Source organism: Drosophila busckii, chromosome 3R (assembly GCF_011750605.1).
Source record: "Drosophila busckii strain San Diego stock center, stock number 13000-0081.31 chromosome 3R, ASM1175060v1, whole genome shotgun sequence".
In the NCBI taxonomy this organism is placed as follows: Eukaryota; Metazoa; Arthropoda; class Insecta; order Diptera; family Drosophilidae; genus Drosophila; species Drosophila busckii.
The window spans coordinates 4,727,999-4,752,352 of NC_046607.1; the positions used below are offsets into that span (position 1 = coordinate 4,727,999).

General features: G+C 43.0%; 6 protein-coding genes across 9 annotated transcripts; all 6 read left to right on the top strand.

Annotated features, from left to right (window-relative positions):
• Nucleotides 1-469: 469 nt before the first annotated feature.
• On the top strand, nt 470-11,538 carry LOC108603894. Of its 3 annotated transcripts, XM_017993068.1 has the most exons (10): nt 470-518; nt 3,041-4,623; nt 5,358-5,594; nt 5,742-5,995; nt 7,349-7,539; nt 7,650-7,952; nt 8,147-8,321; nt 9,048-9,158; nt 9,227-9,405; nt 11,006-11,538. In XM_017993068.1, the coding sequence occupies exons 2-10, from the start codon at nt 4,029-4,031 to the stop codon at nt 11,145-11,147; spliced, it is 2,187 nt and encodes a 728-aa protein (XP_017848557.1). In that variant the 5' UTR covers nt 470-518; nt 3,041-4,028; the 3' UTR covers nt 11,148-11,538. The 3 variants fall into 3 exon arrangements, with proteins under 3 accessions (XP_017848557.1, XP_017848559.1, XP_017848558.1); XM_017993069.1 differs by lacking the exon at nt 7,650-7,952 and having other exon boundaries at nt 477-518; XM_017993070.1 differs by lacking the exons at nt 7,650-7,952; nt 8,147-8,321; nt 9,227-9,405; nt 11,006-11,538 and having other exon boundaries at nt 9,048-9,152.
• A 1,937-nt stretch (nt 11,539-13,475) lies between these two features.
• On the top strand, nt 13,476-14,471 carry LOC108601456. The gene is made up of 2 exons (XM_017989353.1): nt 13,476-13,951; nt 14,011-14,471. The coding sequence occupies exons 1-2, from the start codon at nt 13,495-13,497 to the stop codon at nt 14,469-14,471; spliced, it is 918 nt and encodes a 305-aa protein (XP_017844842.1). The 5' UTR covers nt 13,476-13,494.
• A 1,736-nt stretch (nt 14,472-16,207) lies between these two features.
• LOC108602486 lies at nt 16,208-17,519 on the top strand. Of its 2 annotated transcripts, none has more exons than XM_017990609.1 (4): nt 16,208-16,411; nt 16,477-16,747; nt 16,812-16,993; nt 17,379-17,519. In XM_017990609.1, exons 1-4 carry the CDS (start codon nt 16,208-16,210, stop codon nt 17,517-17,519), a joined length of 798 nt encoding a protein of 265 aa, XP_017846098.1. The 2 variants fall into 2 exon arrangements, with proteins under 2 accessions (XP_017846098.1, XP_017846099.1); XM_017990610.1 differs by having other exon boundaries at nt 16,477-16,720.
• Nucleotides 17,520-20,282: 2,763 nt separating this feature from the next.
• LOC108602485 lies at nt 20,283-21,412 on the top strand. The gene is made up of 2 exons (XM_017990608.1): nt 20,283-20,676; nt 20,741-21,412. The coding sequence occupies exons 1-2, from the start codon at nt 20,283-20,285 to the stop codon at nt 21,172-21,174; spliced, it is 828 nt and encodes a 275-aa protein (XP_017846097.1). The 3' UTR covers nt 21,175-21,412.
• Nucleotides 21,413-22,637: 1,225 nt separating this feature from the next.
• Nucleotides 22,638-23,511, top strand: LOC108602062 (putative odorant-binding protein A5). The gene is made up of 2 exons (XM_017990082.2): nt 22,638-22,827; nt 22,882-23,511. Exons 1-2 carry the CDS (start codon nt 22,666-22,668, stop codon nt 23,371-23,373), a joined length of 654 nt encoding a protein of 217 aa, XP_017845571.1. The 5' UTR covers nt 22,638-22,665; the 3' UTR covers nt 23,374-23,511.
• A 56-nt stretch (nt 23,512-23,567) lies between these two features.
• Nucleotides 23,568-24,346, top strand: LOC108602063 (protein D3). Its single transcript, XM_017990083.2, has 2 exons — nt 23,568-23,754; nt 23,810-24,346. The coding sequence occupies exons 1-2, from the start codon at nt 23,653-23,655 to the stop codon at nt 24,290-24,292; spliced, it is 585 nt and encodes a 194-aa protein (XP_017845572.1). The 5' UTR covers nt 23,568-23,652; the 3' UTR covers nt 24,293-24,346.
• Nucleotides 24,347-24,354: the final 8 nt, after the last annotated feature.

The window sequence follows — 24,354 nt, forward strand, 5'->3', positions numbered from 1 at the left end:
AAAATGTAAGATTTGCTCCGCTAGATAAAAGGCAGCCACTGGGACAGTTCTTTAAACGAAAATGGACTTCAACAACAGAATGGCCCACAAGATCAACAGAGGACACGAGAATGTTGTAAACTTTTAAGTTTGCAATCAGAGCGCCCCAAACTCATGTCACTGTTGTTTAATTTGTATATTAATAAAAATCATAGCATACATTTAGGCTGTCCTTAAATTCTCTCACACGCTCGCACACTCTCTTTGTTTATAGCACCCAGAGTTGGTCACATCTGCCAGCTGTTGGCAGCGGCTTCGGGCTGGCATCCAATCGCCCCATCTCAGTTGGTGTTCAACACTTGCCCGACAAACGTTTGCCACTCGTCGCGTTGTGCCAATAACAACAACAGCAACAGCAACAACAACAGCAATAGCAAACTCAAAAACCACAAAACCCAAACTGTAACCCACAGCTGTGAAAAGTGAAAGACGGTCACAGCAGTTGTTACTTGACAAGATTAATTCTTAATTTGAAATATGTAAGCTTTGTTATACAAACAGGCGAAAGTAACTATTAAGGCAGCTATAGCTACAGCTACTGCTAATTAGACTTCAGGTATCAACAAAAGTGCGCGCCAGAATAATGCGTTAATTAAGTGTGTGTGTGTGTGTATGTGTGTGTGTGTGTGTGTTTGTGTTTCTTTGTGTGAGTGTCTAACGCAATTAGTGGCATAGGCTGGTTAACAGCCGCGAGTCAATTTGTCGAGCTTTTCGCTTTAATTGAAGGTAAACTCATAACCAAACAATTGATTGCAACTGCATGCAAATATTTGACCCAATTTCATTGCCAACTGCCTGATTGGCCACACAGTTGAACAGTTGACCAACTGGCTGGCTGGCTGATGACGAGCTTTATAGCCAGTCAAGGCAGCATCCATGGCCATTTCGCTTATCAACGAAGCAAACCAGTTTGCCGGCAGTTGCATTTCTCTTTAGCACGAATTTTGTGTGTGCAACTAAAAGTGAAATTTTTGTTGCTGTTCTTAGCATTAACATAAACATATACAAAGTGTGCCCAAAAGTATTTTGTTATTTGCTCTGCGCTTGAGTTATTAGCGCATGCTAGATGAGAATCTCAGTACGCTCTAATACACAAGAGCAGCTGGCTCAGATACTCAGACCGAGCTACTGACAACGGCGCACACATTAGAATGCCAATTAGCTGGACTTGTAAGCCGTCTTCTACCTGGCTATCATGACAGGCATAAATTCTTGTATATATAAACATATTTTGTGGCTGCACACAGAACGTTCTATAAATAATGTTGAACCCCACACTAAGCCGCGCTACAAACATTTATTTCAGCTTGACAAGGCTGGCAAAAGTTACAACGTTCATTTGCATAAATTGTAGCTAAATTTAAAGCGTCCTTGTTACAAAATTCGTTCAACGAAAAAAATCATTTTAAGCTAAAAAAAACAGTTGGGAGATTTATGCACGCGAAAAAAAACAATTAAAATTGTGTAAAATCAGTGGGATTTTTATTGTCAATTTATTAAGCACGTTTACGTTTACGTTGAAGCCGTTAAATTTTATATTTGGCAGTGAGCAGCAACAATAAAGCTATAGTTGTATAGTTTAATAGCATTTAATGCGTTGCACTCCCTTGCACATGAAACGAATCCAATCTACTGCGCGTATTTGGGGCTTAATAAGCCATTAGTAAGTCGGGTTGGTTAACCGCAACGAAAGTGAATTTACTTTAGATTTCTCTAAGCGCAGGCACAAACAAAAAACCAAGAAATGGCAAATAGCAAACGGCAAACAGCAACGACTTTGTTATAAATTATAAAAATATTTGCACGCTAGACGCGATCAGCTTACAAATCGCCACAAACACACACACACACACATAGAGATAGCTAAATAGACAGATTGACTAACACGCATAGAGTGAAATTAGCAATCTATTAGATACATTTTGACTAGCGCTGAAACTGAAAGTTGCCAACTTGTCTCGCACATTTGATACAAAAATTTCAATCTTTTACATAATGCGCTTGTAAAACAAAATTGTCTGACGGTCGAGCGAGATTCTGTAAACTTTTCACGCCGCCACACAAATCCACATAAAAATGCAATAAAATCTTGAACAGCGAAAGCTTGTTACCAAATTAAATCTGGCGTGCAGTCGCGTACGCATCTGCTGCGGCACTTTGGCCGTTTGTTCAAGTGCCATTAAGAGCGACAGATGCGTAATTAAATCATTTATAGCCCAGCGATGATCAGCTAAGCAGTCCAGCAGTGAAAGCAGCGCAATTTAAAATTGTTGAACATTTTGCATTAACTAGTGTAGCTTATATAAGAGCAAAATGCTCAAATCTGCTGATCATGCAGCTACAAAGTGTTCTAGTTATATCATCATCGTTCAACATCTAAACGCTCTGTTGACCCGCCGGCCATTAACTGTCTGGCTTTAACATAATCCAAGTCAAAACCCACTTACTTCATACCTAGACATACGTAATGTCTAGCGTTGTGGGTTCTGCTGGCCGCTGGTAACTCGGAACTTGTTTGCTTTTGTCGTTAGTTACTTTTTGATGACAATTGTTAAAATGCTTAATGGCTACTTCAATACGGCTTACATAAGCCGCCGCAACGGTTGTTTCAAAGAATGTGTTTAATACGAAAAGACATAATAATAAAGCACTCATAATCATAACATGACATATGAAACACATGTCGTTGTTGATAACACTGCGTTCGTTACCCACATGCAACAGCTCGCTGTCTCATTAAAAGTAATAAGCGTAAGCTGTTTACGACATTTGCAGTTGTGTGCGTAATTGATTTTCAACTGACATATCTATCTTAAAAACAGAAAAAAAAGTGCTAGACAGCCAAGCATACGCCCTAAGCAATTTATTAACTTGGCACTTTCTGTTTACTTCTGATTAACTCTGACGGCAATTTTCACTTAGCCAGTTAAGCCAGCCAGCCAACTGCATAGTGTGGCCTATTAAATACGCTTAATTCAGAAACGAACCTTGTCTTTTACAGCAAGAGCAACGAAACTCGTTTGCGCAGAATTTTAAAGAGCCGCGAAAAGTGCAGAGCAGAGCGGAGTGCATAAGCAAAGTGCAGACTAAATTGCAGCAGCAGCCGCAGCAGCAACCATCGCAACTAACTGGAAAATGTAAACAAACAAAGTCAGAGCGGCTAAACAACTTTCAGACAACAGGCAGTAAAAACCATAACAACAACTACAGCAACAGCACTGAGGCCGACGACAACAGTTAAAGAATCTCGGAAACAAGTACCGCGGCTCCAACTCACAGCTCAACGTGTGTGAATGTTAATGGGAAAAAAGCCGAAGAGCCGAGAGCCAAGAGCGAGCCAACTGATCGAGAGAGAGCGCGAGCTGAGTCCGGGGCCATGATCTTAACCAACGACACTGAGGCTTCCTCGTCAGTTGTCGGTCAGACGCGCACGCATGCGCATGTCATAAGCAGAGCTCACGTCAATTGATTTGCATACTCAGCGAGTAGCAGTGGATCAAGCTAAAATACGAAAGAAATAAAAACTAAAAATACCGCGCGCTAAGCCGTTAGACCGTAGGTGTGTGCGAATGAAGTAATTGCAGGTGAGCGCTACAAGGCCCGCCTCGCCTTGTCTCTCTGTCTGCGTCTGTGTCTCTGTCGCTATTTTGGCCAGAGAGTAAATAGAAAACGTGCTAAATGCAGCAGCGAAATTGCAAAAGCAAAAAGAAAGCAAAACTAGCGCATGCCACGCACTGTCAAAAGAATTTGTGAAATTTAGCAATACCTACAACAGAAAAAAAAACTAATAGTCAATTGAAAATTGAAACTGTGTTTACGTGTTAATCTGGTTTTCAATAGTTGGGCATTGTCTGTAGTGCTGAGTGCCTAGCGGTTAGCCCAGTTAATGTTTGCTCAAGCGCAACCAAAAGGGCAATTGATCTTGATCGCTTGACCAACTAATTGTCTGCTATTATTTGCTGCAAATTGTCAGCTGGAAAGCGTTGAAAATGCAAAAGTCAACAGCAGTGCACAGAAAACACTACAGCGACCATAATTGGCTACAAAGTGAGAGCCAGTGCAGCAGCAGCAGCAGCACATCCTCCACAGCGCCTAATAGAAATCTCAAAAGCAGGCGCCACAGCATGACAAGCCACTTCAACTTTACAAAGAACCGGCTGCTGCTCTGGTCAGCATTGGCCGTTGCGCTGGCCACGCTGACCATGTGCAATGCAATTGAAACGGATGCAACAACACCTTCTGCCAAGACAACGACACCAATGTCGTCCCTCGATGACTGGCAGCCAATTGCAATGAATGCCACACAGAGCGCGAGCAGCAAAAAAAGCGACTCAGTGCTCTTGCGCCTGGCCCGGCGTTTCTCCAGCGGCAACGAGCTCTGGGATGGCATTGTGCGTGAGTGCTACAACCAGCCAGACATGTCCTGCTTTCAAAAGAATGTCTACAGCTACCTAAGTGACGCACTCGAGCAGCGAGACGTCAACATCACACAACGTCTCAAGTTCTACAAGAATCAAGTGCAATACGAGCTGGATCCGGAGGGGGAACCCGCTGAGCTGCCCACAGTGGCACAGGCACGTTCAGGTGAGTAATCTAGCAATTAAATGAACTTACGTAAGCCAAGGGCCTTTCTTCATTTCATTTCACTTTCGTTTGATGCTTTGTGGCTTTTCGCTGGCGTGATCGGTTTTCATTTTTCACATCTTTCGCCGTCTGCGACCGTCGAGCGGTCCGCATTCGATTCTTTCTTTGCATGCGTTTTGTTTACCTTTTTGCTTGGCACGTACGCGTTAGCAGCAACTTTCACTTGCGGCGTCTTAATTTTGATTTTTACGTATTTTTATATATGCAAAAGAAAACAAGAAATATTCAACAAAAAGTACGTAGCAGTGTTGTAAATTTGACAGTTTCTGATATAAAATATTAAACAGTTATTTTTATATTACAATTTGTATTAAAATATATGTATACATATTTATAAGTTCAATAAGTATTTCGGTCATATGAATTTATTAATTTTGATTTCATCACGAGCTTTCGAATCTTAAGCATCAGTGTTTCTTACACGAAAACGTTCCGGCAATTTTAATTGAAGGAAAATGCGTTTAAAATTCAAAAAATATTTATATTTTATGATTATTTAATTCAAATGTGTACATTGAATTTTAAATAACGCCGCCCAATCATCGTCAAATCATATAAAAGCCACTATGCATATTTAAGAGCAACGCAACCTTTTGAAATGTTCCCAAATATATTAAAATCTAATGCTGCGCTAACAAAATTTTATAACATTTCACTTTTCCAATGCTTTTCAGCTGACCAGCCGGAAACGCCCATCGAGGAAGTGACAAATGCACTTTATGGGAAGTCAATTAAATTTGCATTGACACACGATGTGGAAGTTGATTTGCCCGAGATTGTGTTCAACGGCGCCACATTTCGCATATCGCCGCGTTCAATTGAAGGCAATGGTGTCATTGCCAAACTGGAGCTCATACCCAAGCAGCTTGTCGAGGCTCGTCTGGCAGGCACTATGATAAAGAAAAAAATACGTAAGTGGCACGATAATTTTCACATGCAAACGCAGCAACTGGATTCGCTGCGGCCTTAATCCGCTTTCAGTTTCTGCTGCATTGGAAGTGGAAATGTAAATGCAAATGAAATCCAATAATCAACTACTACTTTCGCTTGCTTTATAGAAAAATTCCTGCGCAACAAATTGCTGCTGTCATTCATTGCTTTGGTGCTCATCATAAAGATCATCAAAATCAAGTTATTCTGGTTGCTGCCAATTGTCATTGGAGTTGGTGCGGCCAAAAAGCTGCTGCTGAAGTTCCTGCTGTTCCTCTTCCCAGCGTTATCGCATCTCTTTAAGCTCTGCTCCTACTACCAGCAGTCCTACCACGGCACCAAATACCATCATCATCATCATTTAATCAATCATCATCATACGGTACGTAGAGACGCATACAACAGAAACAAATATATTTGTTACATTTGTGCCCGCACGCATTTAATTTTCTGTTGTGTTTTGCGTCAAATGTCAGCTAAGCAGAATTTCATTAATTTTGAAGAGGCTGAATTTCTTTTTTTCTCTCTCGGTCTCAGTCTCAGTCTTTTGTTTGTAGCTTTTATGTCTGTTATTTATGTCACACACACATAGAAACACACCCATCTTTTTGTGGCTTTTGTATTGGCATATTGGTATTCATTACGCTCGCAGCTCGCGCAGCATCCGCGCATATTTGTTATGAGGCAATTAAAAATGTAGAAAACCACAGGGCGTATGTGTTACGCATAAAAATCCTAATTGAACTAGCTTAAAGACTAAAATTCCATGGCAATGCATAGCAATTTAATCAGACACAAATGCCTGCAATCATAAACAGAAATGAAATGCTTAATGCCAGCTCAGGCTGAATATATATATATACATATATATACTAAACAATAAACACATGCGTATTTATGACAGTAATCCACTTGCGAATACGCAAAAGTTGTTGTTGACTTGACGCATTGCCAGGGCTTTGCCTATAAGCCTAAGCTGAGATAATTGTAATAGATAAACAGACTGCAGCTGGTGCCGAAGCTAACCTTTTCTTAATTTAATATACGCATGTATATATAGGGCAGACTGTTGGAGAATCCCGTTGGTGTGCATATACAAGTTTGATTTTTATTTTGGGTCAACATTCGAAATGGGGCCAGCGAGTCAAACAAGCCCAAAATAACTTGATTAAATTAACAGTTATTGTTTTAGGCTCAAAGTTCAATCACTGCTGCTGCTCAAGCTTTGATTCTTCGAATCAGCTACAAATTATATAATTTTCACGCACTTTGCGTTAACATGAGCACATGAGCCATATTTTGTTAAAGCCACGTTAGCAGCTAAGTACGCGCTTATCTCAGCGCCATTAAAAGTTGTGTCCCTGTGACACACGTGTGTGCCGCCACCTCAAATCGTAGATAATGGATAAAGCATTTTATAAATAAAAGCAAAGTCGAGTAAAGCATTTTTCAAACGTCAGCCGACTTGTTATTGGTTTGATAGGTAGATGGCTTGGCAACCGCTTTACTTGCGTATTTATTATTTATATAGGTCTATTTTACGGTCAATGAACTTCGTCACAATCAACAAGACTCAAAAGCACTCGCTGAGTCTGAGTCTGCGTCTGCCGCTGTCTGAGTTTAGAGCTATAAATAGGTCTTAAGTAGCCGCCACAGCAGAAGTGTGTGCCTGTGCCTGTGCCTGAGGAAAATTCATTAAGACGTTGCTTATTAACTTTACGCCTCTATTATTTAGGTGGTGCCGCCTTGGCATAGCAGCGAGCAGCAGCACAATTCGGTGCCGGAAATCATATATACGCATCCGCCAAAAGGACATCCGTCGGCGTACTTGCATGGCGCGCCCGTGCACGAAAGTTACGGTCCAGGACCCGGACATGAGCACTTCGAGGGCGCGTGGGAGAACAGCGGACCCGGCCTGGGCTCTGAGTAAGTTGCTTCAAGTGTTTATTAAGTGTTTGCTTTACATGTTGCCTGCATCTCTCTGTCTCTGTCTTCACATCACATTTGCATTGAATCTTCATCACATTACTTAATAGATATATAGGCGATATAAATCGCGTTGCACAAGTTGAAGAGAACGCGCATTACTTTAAACCTCACACAACAAACGATGCTAATGAGTTGCATGCCTGGGGTTTGGGAACGACACAAAAGCAATTACAACAGCTTCAGCAGCAACACCAGCAGCAGCAGCAGCAGCAACGCTGGCCAGCCACACAACAACAAAGACCACCCACAGCAGCGCAACACAAGCAACAGCAACAACAACAACAACAACAACACCCAGTGCATGTCTCTAGTCACAGTTTACATAAATTACAGAATCTGGACAAACAAAGGTAGTCAGCACACAGCCACGCCTACAAACGCACACACACACACACACATACACGCATGCTTGCTTGCTTTAACAAAAATCACTAACAACATTTAATAAGAACACTTGTAACTTGATCTTTAATTTGTGAATTCGTAATGAACCTGTATTTATTTGTGTGACTGTGTCTCTGACCTTGTCGTAACATATTTATAGCTCGAGGCCAGCATTTACGCAACAGCATCCGGCGTACGCTGCCGCTCCTCCGAGACAGAATCTGAGCCCAGGACTCACAGCTGCCGCACAAATTGCGGCTCAGTACGAGCCAGCGCGCAATCATCCACAGCAACAGCAGCCGCAGCCGCAGCAGCAGCAAGAATCACAATTATCGGTGCGTACTCATGCCCATTAAGTATACGCTTATGTTCTAGCTTTAGTCAAGGCTTTAATAACGCACGTGTGCTGTCGAAGTTGTCAAGTCATTGTTCATAATTGCGCCTACAAAACGAAGCAGGCCAAACAGCCGCAATTTCACTTTACGTTATTTGTTGTCTAGACAACAGCAAATGCGTTTTCCCTTCTTACTTAAACTAATGTTTGCTCAACAATGTTTAGTGTTTGCAAATTGCAGTGTCGCGTTCAAGTAAGACAGCTATTAAGCTCCAGACCCGTCTGTTTGCATACAACTTGCCGTTGGCCAGTTGAGCGCTGCGCTCTGCGCTCTGGGCGATTTTCACTTTCAAGTGCACAGGGCCTTGGCGTGCATGTGGGCCAAGCACTGGAGCTCGGTGTTAGCCATAGCCATAATTAAAATGCACTTTGCCTTTTACAACGCACTGGCTGTAAAATTGCAAAATACCTTTTGCCGCCAGCTAGTGTTAATTAAATGAGCACACAGCCAGTTCAAGCTTCCCAGCGGGTCAGCTGCAACACTCAGAATGACAGCGATAGCTGCTGACCCAGGCCAGGCTTGCTTGCTGTTGGGAAAGCGGGCCAACGGGCTAGCGCAAAAATTCAAAAGTAGTCTCTTGGAGTTGAGCGTATAATTAAACTTGAAATTACTTATAAGTTGCTATAAATTGCAAACTAATCCGTCACTCAATCATTTCATTTACAGCCCGAGCTGGCCGCTCAACTAAAGGAAGCCATACGCATACAGGCCGAGCAGCGATTAATCCAGCAGCAGCAGCACATCTTGGAGCATCAGCCATTTGTACAGGACGGACAGGTTTGCATGCCAAATTAGCTAAACAGCTGAGCCGCCTCTAATTTAATTCACTTCTTCACCCTTGCCAGCCGCTGTATCCACTCAACTATGATCCGTTCTATAGCCCCATATTGCTGAAAATCGATAAGATTATTGAACAGCTAGGCGTTAAGAATGATTTATGCAAGGAGCGCATCGTTTGCAGCATGTACAAGGATCCGGCCACCTACAGTCCGCACAGCAACTTCATATCAGCCGAGCTGAGTCGGTAAGTAGATAAATAGCTATATATAAATGCAGTTATTGTTATGCATAGCTTAGCTTGACTTAATGGCCCATAACTGTCAGAGCGGCGTGTGGCAAATGCATTTGACTATTTTTTATGCTCTCATAGTTTGCGGGCATATGCCAAATTAAAATGTGAGGCAGTGTCAAAAAAAAAAAAAAAAACTTGTCACGTGTCGAGCGCTTTGACTCAATGCAGTTTGGGCCTTGAAGCATGAAGAAGAAGAAAGTGCCGCAGTGTGTTTGAGATTGCCTTTTGTTAACACAACTGGGCAGGTTTAGGTCATTTGTCACATTGTCAACTAATTGAACTGCACTTGGGCAGCCAAGTGTAAACAGCGCGTCAACTTGTTGCACCCACACTAAATGCTGAGCGGTCAGAGCAACTCCCCAACGACAACAGCTGCAAATCACTGGAGCGTTGGGGAATTTATCTTTGACATTGTTGTGCTAGTTTCTTTGTTCAATTAAGTGTAAGCGGCACGCACAATGAACGCCACAGCATTTGTCAGATATTTTCATAAGTTTGTTGACATGCCAGCCACACAACATTGTTGCATACTCCCAGGGGCGTGCCACCGTTCCGTTGCGTCTCCTGCTTATGTTAATGACACATCATTAATTGAATGGGCCTTATCAATGCTGCAGCCTGGTTGAGCTCAACACAATAGTCACAATTCTGGCATGCCGACTGGAATTAATTAAATTTGTCGTTGTTGCTGTCGCCGGTTGGGGAGTGGGAGTGTTAAGTTTTAAAGCCGTAGAACGAGCTTTTGTGGTATTAACTTTGACAATAGAACAACACTTGGTCGCTTTCTTGGTTGCCTTGCCACTAGATAAAGTCACACTGGCAGACAATTCAATTAATTAAGCAAGCAAGCAAACACATTCTCATTCATTTAATATTCAATAAGAGCTTAGCACCACAGCAGCTATTCGCTAGCTCTATTAAATTAATATTTGAAATAGCTGCCGGCGAGATTTTAAGTCCTACCACAATGCTATGGCTAAAATAGGCTTGTTATCCATTTGTTTTCATAGCGAAGCAACAAATTGTTTTTTTTGTCTTGTCAATACAGCAATAACCTAAGCTGTGACAATTGTATGTCGAATTTCATCGAATGTAACTAGTGACGTCATACGCATCTTGAAATTGAGACATAAATATACAGAAGAGCTAACTTGCTGCCATGTATTTCAAATTTATGCCTGCTAATTCACGCCCACTAACGTCTGGCATTAGAGTCCACTTGAAAGGCTCCATTAGCAGCAGCTCGAGCACCATTAGCCAGGCTCTGGGCCAATTTTGTCGAAATAGTTAAGAAGGGCAGACATGGCACGGCGGCATCAAAGCCCCCGAAAATAAGAAAAACTGTAGCCAGCCTGTGGGCTCGAGGCGTTTGTTTTGCCCGCCACGTACACAAAGGCAACGTGAAATTGAGTTATAGCCGCTTTAATGCATACACATAGATAACTTTAGTTTCAATAGGCCAAGTTAATTAGCTGCGAAGTTAGCAGCCAGCATCATGCATTGTTTGCAGTTTTTTGAATGAGCCAGTTAATTAAATTTGGTTTTATTGCAGAGATACCAGCGAACTGGAGCCCGTGACGCATGCCAATGAGGCAGTGCGTCGCTTCTATCGACTCATTCAAGCAGCACGAGATGGACAGGATCAAAAGGATTGCCAGAGCCTCTATCCGCAGTGCAATATGCCAGCCAATTGAGGGCTCTCTTTTTCTCTCTCTTATGAGCGGCATTGAGTTCCAGCAATTATTAAGTCAACATTTACTTGTTAAATCGAAACTGTGAATATGCGAATATGTAAACTTTAGGCGTAATTTAATTGTTAAAAGCATTATTTATTTATTTATTTGTATAATTTAAGCATCGAATGTAATTTAAAGTGACGCCCACGTATTGCTACATTAATACTCATTCTGATTTTGTTGGTAATCGTTACAAATTTATTGCATTGCAAATCGATTTTATTTTATGCCGTGCAAGCAAACATTGTAACATAAAATGAAATCAGGATTTTTATTAATTTAAACGCAAACAGTCATGGTCGCATGTCAAATTATTAACTATATATACACATGTACACATACCATATGTAGTTGATGAATAATAAATTGTTGATTAAATTTTGTAGCCTGCAGTATAATTACTCAAATATTGGAACGCCCGTTGTTGTGAGTCAAAAGCCGACAAAATTTATTGCCAGCATGTTGATCAATTGACTGTGAAAAATGCAAGATTGCTAAATCTGTGCGCTAATCATGTGCGCCCCACAGCTTACTTTAGTCATAAACAGCAGCAGCAGCAGCAGCAGCAACGGTGCGTATACGCAATAATAAGCATAAATATTTGCATAAATTGAGGAGCCTTGCAGACACAGCATGCTGCCAAGCTACGGACCAAGTAAAAAGTATGTCATTTGCATAAATTTATTTATTAGCAGAAAACCTTCTGCAATTGCTTTGATGTGCGTCCAAGGAAACAAAATCTAGCTGTAATAATAATAAATAAATATGTAGCATTCTAAGAAAAAATTAACACGCAAAGCTTTCACTTTTGATTTGAACCTGCCAGAAATAAAACATTGGAAAAATAAGAAAATTATGTACACACACACAACATAAAAGAAGGCGGAAATAAAAGCACAATGAAAATAATTTGGTTGTGCGCTGCTGCAATGACATCAAAACACCAATTGCCAAATTAGCGGCTCATTAAATAGCCAAGTAGTAAAAGTATTGTTGGACCCATTCCAGCTAAGCCGCGCCTACAATTACCCCCCACAGTGTCTATAAGCCATACACTTGGCGTTGGGTTTGGGGCTTGGTCAAACTTGACATTTCCGTTATCTGAAGCCCATAACAAAATGTAATGAAGAACTGAAAGAAATGCCAGCGTAATCGTAATTTATTGCAGATAACAAAATAGGATAAGGCAGAAGTGATAATGCTCTCTTAAAAAATTAAAACGTATAAATCGTTTGCTGAAAGAAAGTTTTATTTTGTTTGCAAGCAACAGTGAAAGATATTACACCTAAATTTCGATTTAACATATTTAATATTAAATAAATCTTATTTGAGATTTTTAATAATGCAAATTTAAACGAAATGCTGTATTACATAATGCGCTAATAATATAACATTTAACAAGAATTCTGTATTTAAGAGTTCACGCTGGGTGCAATGTATTTGTTGAGTAAATTAAGTAATGCAGAATAGCGACTTGTCTTGTCGAGCGGAATTATCTCTGCGTGGACTTGTGTTGCCTCCCTTAGTTATTTACTTTAATTTTGCCTGTCAAGAGTCATGCCAATGTCACTGACTTTAAAATTGTAATGTGCATAGGAGTTTAAATAAAATAAGTTGAAAATCCGTAATACGTAGGCCGGTAACCTAGGCGTATGAGCAACGGCAGCAAGTGCATTTGATGGGCTTTACAAGTGGCATTAACACCAGCGCGACTTTGCTGGTAATGCATTGTGTCAGAGAGCAAAAGATATGACCACTTGTATGCTAATTAAGTTGCCGGGCACGCACTCCGATTGGTAGCTCCAGTGGTTGGCGCTGGACGCAGAAGCCATAAAATAACTTTCAATTAACTGCGGCATTAGCTGCGTGCCTGCACATATAGCTTAGAACCAACTGAGTGACTGATTAAGCCGCAGCCGGGGCATGGCATAGGCATGGCCATAAATCCCAGAACGCAAACAGTACGTGAATCTGAAAGGGGACAGCAGCTGCTCAGGCCGCAGCCCAAAGTGCTTTGGTGCGGGTGAAACTCGGCAACTTGCGCTTTCCATGACTTTGACAACAACGAGCAGAGCAGAGGCGCAGTGGCCGCTAAAGCTGCGTGGCAAAGCGAAACGAAAAGAGAAGCAAACTGCCGCGCGTCCAATGCATACGCAATTCAATTAACAAAGTAACGACGTATAAAAATCAAGCGCTGCCCGCTCGGCATTTGCATAACCCACTGAGTCGCCAGCGAGTGCGCAACGCTTGGATTTTCAACGAATTTGCTTCGAGACACATTTCAATTGTAAGCGAAAGTGCAAGGATGCAGTGCTATTGGCTTATTGTCGCACTGACGGCGCTGGCCGCCGCTCAAAGTGCGCCCACGCAATCTCAGCTGCCGCAGTCAGCAACACAATTGGCGCTGGACATGTATCACGGCTGCCTCAAGGATCTGAGCGTGTCGTGTGTGCGGCCGAAGGCACTGCAATGGTTCAACGCCGCGCTGCAGCAACCGGAAGTGAAGCTCACTGACCGTCTGTCCATTGTGCGCACCACACAACAACTGCCGGTGGCAGCGGCTGATGCTGACTCCGCCCGTTTGCTCAGTCCGGAGCAGCGTATGTTCAACAATATTGACAGCTATTTGGCTAGTCACTCCCTGAGAATTCGAGCGCCTGAATACTTCCGCAGCTCCGAGGCACGTGCTTTCGTGCCCGACTTCCTGCTGCAGAATCCACTAACCCAGGGCGGCCTAGTGCCACTTTCTGCTGCCAATGAGGGTGAGTTTAAGCGAGCGTTTGCTTTAAAGCAACGATATTTAAGGTTGTTGCCTCAACAGGTCGCGGCATGATACGCAAGGCTGTGCTGCCTTTTTTGCTGGGCTTGAAGCTTAAGACGACGGTGCTGGTGCCACTGGCTTTGGCTTTAATCGCACTCAAGACCTGGAAGGCCATGACTTTGGGTTTGCTGTCGCTGGTGTTGTCGGGTGCGCTGGTCATTTTCAAGATTGCCAAGCCCAAGATTGTCAATTACGAAGTTGTGCACTATCCGCATCAGGTGGAGCATGTGGTGCCGCACCACATAGAGCATGTCGTGCCGCATCATATTGAGCACTTTGCACCACATCACATTGACCATCACCTGGATCATCATATTGATCACCATGTCGACTTGCCCGTTGAGCACATTGAGCACTTGGAGCATCCAGCGCCCGCCTGGGATCCGCATGCCTGGGCACGCTCCTCGCAGGAGCCGCAGGACGCACAGGACATGGCCTATGCGGCTCAGAAGCGGCGCTAAGCGTGTTAGTTAGTTTTCTTTTGTTTTTATTTATTTATTTATTATTATTTATTTGCATTGTACAAAAAGTAAAACAAACACAAAAACCAAAAAAAAGAAACAAACGGAATTAAATAATTTTTGCAACAAAAAGTAAACAATGAAAGCATTTGTAAGTTAATGGCAACAGCTCAGTGTCCCAACAGGACCCGAAGAGCAAAGTTTTTGCTGACATTGCCATTGTGTGTGTGCCCTTGGCTGCTTAATTAGGGTTTCTCGACAAACTTTTAAGTGAATTAAAGCTGAGAGCAAGACCTGCTGCCGCAAACTTTTAAATTTAAGCCGAGCGCAGGGAAAAAATAAAACTTGCAGTTGCGATATCTCAATTGCAGATTCAATATTAGTGAGGCAGTTGTAAATAGAAGCAACGCTTGCCACGTTTTGGTGAAAGCTTGTTTGTTTTTTTTTTTATTGGCAACACAATAAATAGTTTGATTTTTGTTTCGGTATGAACCGCAGCCAGGCGAGCAAGCAACTGCAGGCGCGTTGTCAGTTGGGAAAGTCGTTCACACTCACGTGCAGCAATGCAAAATGGCGTACCCAACTCACACATACAGACCAACACACACACACACATGCATGATATGCGTTCGTTGACAAGCAGTTCATTTATATTAAACGACATGCACTTGGCGACGCATCCATCGCCAGCGTTTCTACGCAACAATTTGATAAAAAAAAAAAAAAACAACAAAGTGTTAACTTTTCCAATTTCGTTGGCAGTGGTAAAAAAGTGCGCACAGAATTGCAAATGAAGCGCCCGCGCTTGGGGAGAAACTTTGGCTTGGCTTGCAGCACCAACAAAAACAATATCCAAAAAAAAAAAATTGTTGACAAAAAGCACTTAATGTTTTTTTATATCAATTACATTTCGGGTACATGCTTGCTGCGTAATCAATATGCCAAATTCATAATTCAGAGCATGCTTTTGGCACTGCAAGCGTTTCACTTTCATTTTCATTTAGCACTTTCTACGGCATTTGCATGTGCAATGTGTAGGCGCTTCAAGTGTTGCCTAACTTCTTGCCCACTCTGACTTGGCGCTTGACTTTTAATTATTAATTATGAATTTCCATTTGCCAAGTGCACGCACAGAGACAGCGAGCGGTGTGCGTTTAACATAGTCTGTGGCTCAATCTCTATAATTAGGTATGAAGATCTTTCGCTTTAAGGGCAGCTGCAGCTCGAGCTCATCTTGCAACTTTCTTTACAAAATGTCTGGCAAGCAAGCAAGTGGGGGAGAAATGGCTTTAGAAATTCTAGCCAGCTAACCAGCTAATGCATGCAAATGACAAAAAGAAATGGCGCTCTAATGAAACGTCGCACTCCCACAATGCGTCGTTGGCACGCTTTTGAAATAAAACCGCATTAAGCATACGACACGTGGTACACCTGAGTAGCAGCAACAAAAAGCAACGCCGGCGCTGCCTCTTACGGCGTCTGCCTCATTTATGTCTTCTTCCGCCATTGCTTTTGCTTTTGCTTTTGCTTTTGCTTCGCCGACCGACCGACAGCCCGCCGAGCGAGCGCAGCAATCCAACCGAGCGTCGCTCGTTGCTCAACTCCAAAACATTGGCCAGTATAAAAAACGTGAACAATAGAAAAACGATTATTAAACGCATTTGTGCCAGCATTGAGGCGAGTTGTCCGAACCCCCTCTACAAAACAGAAACACAGCGTCTTAAGCAAACTTAAACATGGCTAAATTGTTCCTGCTGGTTGTGGGTGTTGCAGCTTTGCTGGCGGCAGCACATGGCGCCACAGGCGTCCGCACACAGCAGCTGCAGCGTCTGATTGCCGAGGAGCAAACCAAATGCGCCAGCGGTCAAGACTCCATGGCGTGCATTAAAGAGCGTGCCATGCGGTTTGTGGACAATGTGATGAGCCAAGATAGCTACAAGGTAAGCTCGAAGCAAATGTAAAGCAGCATCCAATGCTCACACTCTCACTCTCTGCTGTGTTGCAGCTTTCCGACCTGGAAGTGCGTGCCAATGGTCAGCAGTCGAGTGCGGTTAGCGAGGCACGCGCCAACAGCGCCGATGGCTTCTTGGATGCCGTTGAGAACTATATCCGCGGACATGATGTGAGCATGCAGTTGCCTGTGGCCGATGCCAAGATCACCGTCTCGGCACGCAATCTGGCCAACGACGAGCTGAGCTTGAACTTGCAGCTGAACGCAGACAGCGATGACAGCGATATCGAAGCCAGGGGTAAGAAGGGCAACATCTTCAAGAAGGGTGGGTTCCAAAAGCAGCAACACTATAGTATCAACTACTAAACATTTGTTTGTTTCCTTTACAGGCAAGAAGCATCGCCTACGCAAGCTGGCCATGCCCATTATGGTGCTCATTCTGTTGAAGGCCATTACCGTTATTCCCATGGCCATTGGCATTCTGAAGATCAAGGCATTCAATGCGCTCGGCCTGGGCTTCTTCTCCTTCCTAGTCTCGGTTGGTTTGGCCATTTTCCAATTGTGCAAAAAGGTAAGACCCAAGCACTTATTAAACTAGCCCCCCTTTCCCTTTGTTTTTTAGGCATTCGCTGGCTGTGGTAATTAGAGTGCGTTTATTGTGAGTTAGGAAGAGGAGGAGGAGGAATGGGCGACGGGTAGAGTTGTAACATTTACTTTAATGCAAAGCACACACACATAGACACAGTCACACGTATGTATAGTTTCTTACCAGAGGTCACGTGCGCTGGGTAAGTCGAGCACACAAAGCCCAATCCCAACAATTCCCCTCCTCATAACGCATCACACCACTTCCAACTGCTGAGTGTGCCAAAAATCTATATTACATGAGTTTACATCCACTTGGGTTTTATCATATTTTAATTCGATTTTCGTGCTTTACTTTGCTTCACTTTAAGCTTGCCCATGACCATCATCATACTGCACACATCACCGCCCACGGACCTTGGGATGGACGCAGCATTGGCGCTGTGCCCGCGCCCGTTATGGAGCAGCCCCAGCAAATGGCGCATGACTTGGCCTATCAGGCCTATGCCTAAATAAATATAAATCCCCAGCCCCCATTACCCCCACTACACCCGCTTTCCAAAACAAAACACAGCAACCAAATCCAATCAACGCGCCACAGCCGCAGCCATAGCCAAGGCCAAGGCACAAACCAATTTGTTAATTGTTAAGCGTGTTCTGTGAGCTTGGTCCAGAGCAGATGGGGCTGAAAGTGGACGCACGATTGGAAGCGAAGCTGGCGCTGCGCATTTTATAGCACATTTATATATAATAACTATTTATTAATTATTTATTGAAAACAACAAAAGAAAATTAAAAAAAGAAAAGCACAAGAAACCAATTAAATGAATTGCACAAGTACGAATGAGTACGCTAAAAATAAACAAACATATTAAAATGATTAAACTCAAATTAATTGTTGCTAATTCTTAGAAGTCACACACACAAACACACACACACAGGCACGTTGATGAAACCACTTCAATGGCGTTTAATTAGCTTGCTGTAGCTCAGAAAGCGCTCTCCTGGCTAACAAGTGGGCTTTGCATACCTTGGGCTCAAGTTTCACTTGACTTCAAATATGTATAAGCCAACACGTGCTTTCGAGCTGTCCTAATTGGCTAAATTTAAACGCCTCAAATTCTTTAGCTCGCAATCTAATTAAATATTCCGCTCAAATGCGCGTCCAAATGTCATTATTTGCTTTTGTGGACAGTCGATTAAAATGATAAACTGCGCATAAAATCCACTGATAAGTTTCTTTTTTTTCACTTGCGCGAAAGTTAATAACGGTCCCTACACACCCCCACACACACACACACACACACAGAGTGAAAGTGAAAGTCTTTGAACATTCTTTGTGGGGGTGTCAGTGGCTGGAAGCAGCCACAAGTGAAATTCTATCCATATGAATCCACTTGGCTGCATGCACGCAATGCCTGCAAACAAATTAGAAAATAGTTGTTCAACTTCTAACAAAAGAACGCATTTGAATTTCATTTCAAATGCAGTCAAGTAGTTAATTGACCGACGGACGCGCACTTTAAAGTGCCAAGCCAGCTTCTTCCTTTGTGATTTCATAATAATACTGCTTACATATGTGTAAATCACTATGCACAGCAGCGCAGGCTTTGAAATTTATAGCATTGTGCATTTGGCACTTTATATTTTGGCACGATTTTTGTACAGAGCATGGGCCTTGTGAAATAACGCTTAAAATTTCTTTTATCGATTGATAAACAGCTTGAATCACAACGGCAACACCTGTTGCATTATTCACACTTGACGTTAGGTAATTGTTAGATGATTTGGCCGCAATTTGTATGTAATGTATGCTACTCTTTGGCAACCTATATTCAAGTCTGCAGATATGCAAATAAGTACAAAGTTGCAAATATCCTTAGCTTATGTTATAGTCTGAAGGGGCATGCAAAATTACGCTTATTTTTCCACTTGTATTTTGATTGAAGTTGCAGCAAACTTTAGCTTCAAGCCGCCAACTTGGCGTATACTTGATATATGCTTGAAGCTACATTAGCTTCTGTTGAATTCAAGTGAAAATAACAAAATAATCAAAAAGTTTGCACATTTGATGTTGTCGTTGATTGGATTTTTAAGAATTATTTTATATTTATATTTCATGTACATTAAGCAGTAGCTATGAGCTCATAGCCTCACCAAGTTAAATGCTGGCTTCGGCCAAGACTTCTGCTTGTCGCTCAGCTCATTTTTTATATCAAAGAGCCGTTGCTCAGTCATTGAGAATAATCACTTTCATTTAGCAGAATCATATGCAAAAGCATTTTATAATTGATGATGGAAAATTGTATAAAAATAAAACCGCCTACTCAGCAATTATTTGCTTTAAAGCGCCCAAACTTTTTTCACTTTCCTTACCGCTTAATGGAACTTCCTGGCTATGTCGGTGGCATTTCAAACTCTGGCAAAAGCGTGTCAAAACCAAATATGTATGTCAAAATAATCTATGCCGTAATACGCAGATACAAACAAAAACAAATTGTGTGTGGATTATTGAAATCGCTGTTAACAGTTCCGCATTGCGGAGCTGACCAAGCAAATGGCCAAAATTTAAATCATTGGCCAATACCAAAGCGTAGACAAGTTCCGTACTGATTTCTTGTATCAAAAATTTGACACAATACGCTGAAAAATGTACGTGCCCTGCAGTTGGGCTCGGGGGCTTGGGCTTTGGCTTGGACTTGGGCTTGGACTTGGGCTTGAGTTTGAGCTTGGGGTGTGCTGTGGCTTGGCTTTCTTGTGGTCGCGTAAGAGTTGTGGAGCTGCATACTAATGTGCGACAAAAGTTATATTCATTGGCCATCGATAATGCAACTTTGATCGAACGGGGCATGTTGGCGGGGGTGCCACATCAATATGGAAAGCGAGAAAGCTTGCGACAAGCGTAGCTGCTTATACCAATTGTTCGCTTGGCCGACGCCAGGCAACCCAGATAGCAATGGCAACTGTTGCGTTTGGTGAAAAACTTTGGACACTACGAAGTTGTGGGCTTTCGGCTTTCGTCACTCAATTCGCAGCTGTCCAAAAAACCATTTTGTACGCTCCAAAAACAAAAACACAAATCTACTTGCACTGCATGCGCTTTGGAGTCGCAAGTTCAATTTGACAACCGCCAGCCGAGGAGCGGCAGTATAAAATCGTCGGTACTCGCACGTTTAATCAACATTGTCGTCGCAACGGCATCGCAGTGAACACTACGCGCTCAGCTAGTGTATAAATAAATATAGTAGCTTGAATTAAGTGCATATCCCATAATAATGGCATCCCGTTTTACGTCCTTGCTCGCGTTCGGTTGTTTGCTGCTGGCGGCGACTGTTCAGGGGGCGGCCATCGATAATGCGGTGACGCCACGCATTCACAGCTCGGATGAGCTCATCTCGACGATTGTGGATAAGTGCTTCCATGCCAATGCCATGCATTGTCTGCAGGAGAAGGTGCTGACCTATCTGGACACGGTGGCCAACGTTGAGGAGGAGGTCAGTGGACGTGCCTTCGATGCTGATGTCATCGACAAGGTTATTCTGGATCGTGTGGCACGCATTCTGCGCAACAACGAGGTGCGCGTGCAACTGCCCGAGACCTTCTTTGCCAGCTCCGTGATGACCTATCGCGCTGATCGTGGCTTTGACCTGGAGCTGCCCAAGGAGGAAGGTGCGTCAGTCCCAGCCAAGCCCAACTAAGCTGCGACTTTAATTGCTTTTCTTATTTTTTTTAGGACGTGCTGAGAAGAAGAACAAGGACAAACTGTTTCTGCCTCTCTTGCTGCTCATGAAGTTCAAGCTGAAGGTGGTCATGCCCATATTGCTCGCCTTGGTCAGTCTGAAGGCCACCAAGGCTCTGATTCTGTCCAAGATTGCCATTAAGCTGGTGCTGGGCTTCCTCATCTACAATCTCATTCAGAAATTGGGTGGCATGAAGATGAACATGGTCCCCATGATGCCCGCACCCATGCCAGCTGCCGAATATGGTGTTCCCAGCACCACTGCCTCCTCTTACGATCCCAGCAGCTGGGAGCCCATGAGCGGTGGCCCATATGCGCGTTGGGACTCACAGAACCTCGCCTACAGCTCGTACCATCCCAGCAGCTCCTCATCGCACTCCTCGGGCTCCTCATCGGGCAGCTCCAGCAGCTACAGCTCGTCTTCTTAAGCCAAGCGCCCCGCCGCTGTTCATGTACATACCAAGGACTAAGTACGCTCTGTACTTTTGACTAAGCAGACCAAATGGAAACGGATTAAGCCTAGGCCATATATTTGTATTTAGTTGTTAAGGTTAAGCGCACGAGTTTTAGCCATTATCTATACTTTGCCGCTTCTCAAGCTCTCCCTCCCACACAACTTTGAAGTCTCTTTAGCTCTCTTTCACTCCCACTCTTTACGTTGCTCTCGCTTGCACCTCTGCGAAAATCGACCAAAAATCAAGCTATTTAATTGAAATATTTATTTAATTTATTAAAAATGCAAAAATTGAAAGTCAATTGTGTAAGCGCGTTGTTTTATTCTCTGAGTTGAATTTATTTATTTATGAACAAAGTGGTTTGTTTAAACTGATGATAAATTTCTTTTAAGCTGCAGCATCCACAAAATTCAGCTCTCTTTCTTTTTCAAATTCTCACACAATTGTTTTAACGACATCAATGATTAATGGCCTTTAACTTGATACAGTAGGCACATGTTAACGTGCTAAAAAATGATTTAGCAATGTTATGAACAAAATAATGAACCATCAAGAAAATTTTCTGCGAAATAGCAATCCTTGATAAGCTGTAACTTTCCAAAATGGCTTCTCTGATTGCAAAGTTTCACACCTTGCTAGACTCGTGAGTTGCAACTTAATAAAAATTGCAAATATAGAAGCTTTGGAATTATTTTGATATGACTGTTTCATTCCCTTTTTAGTTGGCGTGGCAAGCAAACAAACGAGTAAGCAAGCAAAACAGCTTTCTGTGAAATATCAATCCATCAATTGATAAGCTCTAACTCAGCAAAATGGCATCCAATTACAAAGTTCCATACAATAGCTACATGAATAAAAGGAACTGAATATATAGAGATTTAATTCATTTTAATAGCACCCATGCAGAACTTACAACTTTTTGCTACAGAAATTGCTTTTGAAACATTTACCTTCTAATTTAAAAGCGTGTGCCTCACATACGTACATTCTAATTCAATTTGCATGTTCACAACTGTGATGCAAATTTCCGGAATAGTTCATCAGCTAAACGAGCTACTAACTGATTGTAAACTTTATTACATTTATTCATCTTTTGCCTACTGCTCGCACGCGTTTTGCTGCTTGGTTCTAATGGAGCACGCCCGTCACGCAAGCTTGACGAGAACAAATTGAGTCGACGCACGCTAAAACGATTTGAAAGCAGCGCTAACGGGCAACTAGGCTAATTGAAAATTATGCAATAAAAGTCTATTGTCAGACAGGTCCACAATCAGTTGAAAGTGTTTTAGCCATGACTTGAAAGCCAACAGCTGTTTTTTCAGCCACTCAACGGGGCAAAACTGGCCACCAGACCTAGACCCAGACAGCCGGTTTTGCAGCCCTGCTTACTTATGCGTCTGTATGTCGAACTATTTAAGCCAAAGCTTGAGCCAGCTGCAAGCCAGTTGGATGCTTTAAGCCACAATGTGTATCAAAAGATTTTGGCTGCTCAGTCTGTGTGCAAGTCTCGCCTGCTATGCAGCAGGTCATGCCACCGAAGACTCAGAAACCGAAGTGAGCAAGTTTCTGCGCCACTTGGATGTTATACCAGATGTCTTGGATATGGGACCACAAGAATTTCTCAATGTAAGCAGGCGGAGACAGAGGTTTATGTTGTTTGCTTAAGTTAAATTTTGACAGGTTACCTATGCGGGCAACATACGCGCCGATCGCGGCGTGGAGCTGCAGCCAATGCAGGTGCGTGATAAGCCCACAGTCAACTGGATAGCGGGCAAGGATAACTACTATACACTCATAATGGTTGATTCAGACTGGCCCAACAAAGAACATCCCAAGCGCACTGAGTTTCTGCACTGGCTGGTGGTCAACATACCAGGCTCAAAGCTGGAAATGGGCGATGTACGTGCTAGCTATGTGGGCGCCATGCCGCCAAAGAAAAGCGGATTGCATCGCTATGTCTTGCTGCTGTACAAGCAGTCGGAGCATATGATGTTTGATTTTGATAAGGTGCCCAATCATAGTGACCAGGGACGCACCGCCTTCAGCACCAAACAGTTTGCCAAGCTCTATAAGCTAAAAGTGCCGCTGGCAGGAAATTTCTTTACGAGCAGCTGGAGCAGCGATGTACCAGCATTGCACAAGGCCATCATGCCGGGTGAAATCAAGACGTAGTTGCTGTCGATTTGGGCAATCATCAATATATATTTATATAACAGTCTGTGTATCTTTTGGCCGGTTTTTAGCGCTTGCCAAAGAAATGAATAAATTAAGATAAAGCCAGCGAAATGCTTAGCTTATTGCCAGTTGACTAAGCTACACTGCAAACAAATTTTATGACTTCAGCATAGATAAGCAACAATTTCAGCTAAGCCACATTTGAATTTAAGTTTTGACAACATTGCTGAGCTACAAATGTATTTGAGTTTTTGAATTCATTTCCACCAACACACAATGCAAACGAGTAAGCCAGATGACTGTGCGCCCGCTGAGTGCTTCATGAAGCACAAGATTATACCAGACATACTGCAAGTGGCACCAGTTGAAATGCTCAAGGTAGGCGCTCAGTTACCACAGTTTGCACTCAGCTGTCTGCTGCACAAATTTGCAGGTAACCTATGCTGGTGGCCTGGAGGTGAACAGCGGCAATGAGCTGACGCCCACACAGGTGAAATCTACGCCTTCACTGTCTTGGACGGCTGAGCCCTTTTCGCTTTATACTATCTTGTTAACCGATCCGGATGCGCCCTGTCGCAAGGAGCCCAAGTTTCGTGAGTGGCATCATTGGCTGGTGGTCAATGTGCCAGGCACACAGCTTGAGAAGGGCGACGTGCTTAGCGCATATGTGGGCTCGGGCCCTCCGCAGGGCACTGGCCTGCATCGCTATGTGTTTCTCGTCTTCAAACAGCCGGACAAGTTGAGATGCAATGAGCCGCGCATACCCAAGACAAGCAGCGAGCATCGCGCCAAGTTTAGCACAGCCAAATTCGTAGCCAAGTATAAGCTGGGCAATCCAGTGGCAGGCAACTTTTATCAGGCGCAGTATGATGACTATGTACCCAAATTGTACAAGCAGTTGTCGGGCAAAAAGTAAAATTAAATGTAAATGCTTAAGCTTATTAGAAATTGCAGTCTAGCATGTAATAACCTAAATAA

Bases quoted from the DNA above. Each gene is read 5' to 3' on its own strand.
- LOC108603894 (XM_017993068.1), top strand. From the start codon at position 4,029: ATGCAAAAGTCAACAGCAGTGCACAGAAAACACTACAGCGACCATAAT. The intron at 5,996-7,348 runs GTACGTAGAGAC...TCTATTATTTAG, and splicing joins TAATCAATCATCATCATACG to GTGGTGCCGCCTTGGCATAG. The intron at 7,953-8,146 runs GTAGTCAGCACA...ACATATTTATAG, and splicing joins CAGAATCTGGACAAACAAAG to CTCGAGGCCAGCATTTACGC.
- LOC108601456 (XM_017989353.1), top strand. From the start codon at position 13,495: ATGCAGTGCTATTGGCTTATTGTCGCACTGACGGCGCTGGCCGCCGCT. The intron at 13,952-14,010 runs GTGAGTTTAAGC...TTGCCTCAACAG, and splicing joins ACTTTCTGCTGCCAATGAGG to GTCGCGGCATGATACGCAAG.
- LOC108602486 (XM_017990609.1), top strand. From the start codon at position 16,208: ATGGCTAAATTGTTCCTGCTGGTTGTGGGTGTTGCAGCTTTGCTGGCG. The intron at 16,412-16,476 runs GTAAGCTCGAAG...GCTGTGTTGCAG, and splicing joins TGAGCCAAGATAGCTACAAG to CTTTCCGACCTGGAAGTGCG. The intron at 16,994-17,378 runs GTAAGACCCAAG...CTTCACTTTAAG, and splicing joins TTTTCCAATTGTGCAAAAAG to CTTGCCCATGACCATCATCA.
- LOC108602485 (XM_017990608.1), top strand. From the start codon at position 20,283: ATGGCATCCCGTTTTACGTCCTTGCTCGCGTTCGGTTGTTTGCTGCTG. The intron at 20,677-20,740 runs GTGCGTCAGTCC...TATTTTTTTTAG, and splicing joins GGAGCTGCCCAAGGAGGAAG to GACGTGCTGAGAAGAAGAAC.
- LOC108602062 (XM_017990082.2), top strand. From the start codon at position 22,666: ATGTGTATCAAAAGATTTTGGCTGCTCAGTCTGTGTGCAAGTCTCGCC. The intron at 22,828-22,881 runs GTAAGCAGGCGG...AAATTTTGACAG, and splicing joins GACCACAAGAATTTCTCAAT to GTTACCTATGCGGGCAACAT.
- LOC108602063 (XM_017990083.2), top strand. From the start codon at position 23,653: ATGCAAACGAGTAAGCCAGATGACTGTGCGCCCGCTGAGTGCTTCATG. The intron at 23,755-23,809 runs GTAGGCGCTCAG...ACAAATTTGCAG, and splicing joins CACCAGTTGAAATGCTCAAG to GTAACCTATGCTGGTGGCCT.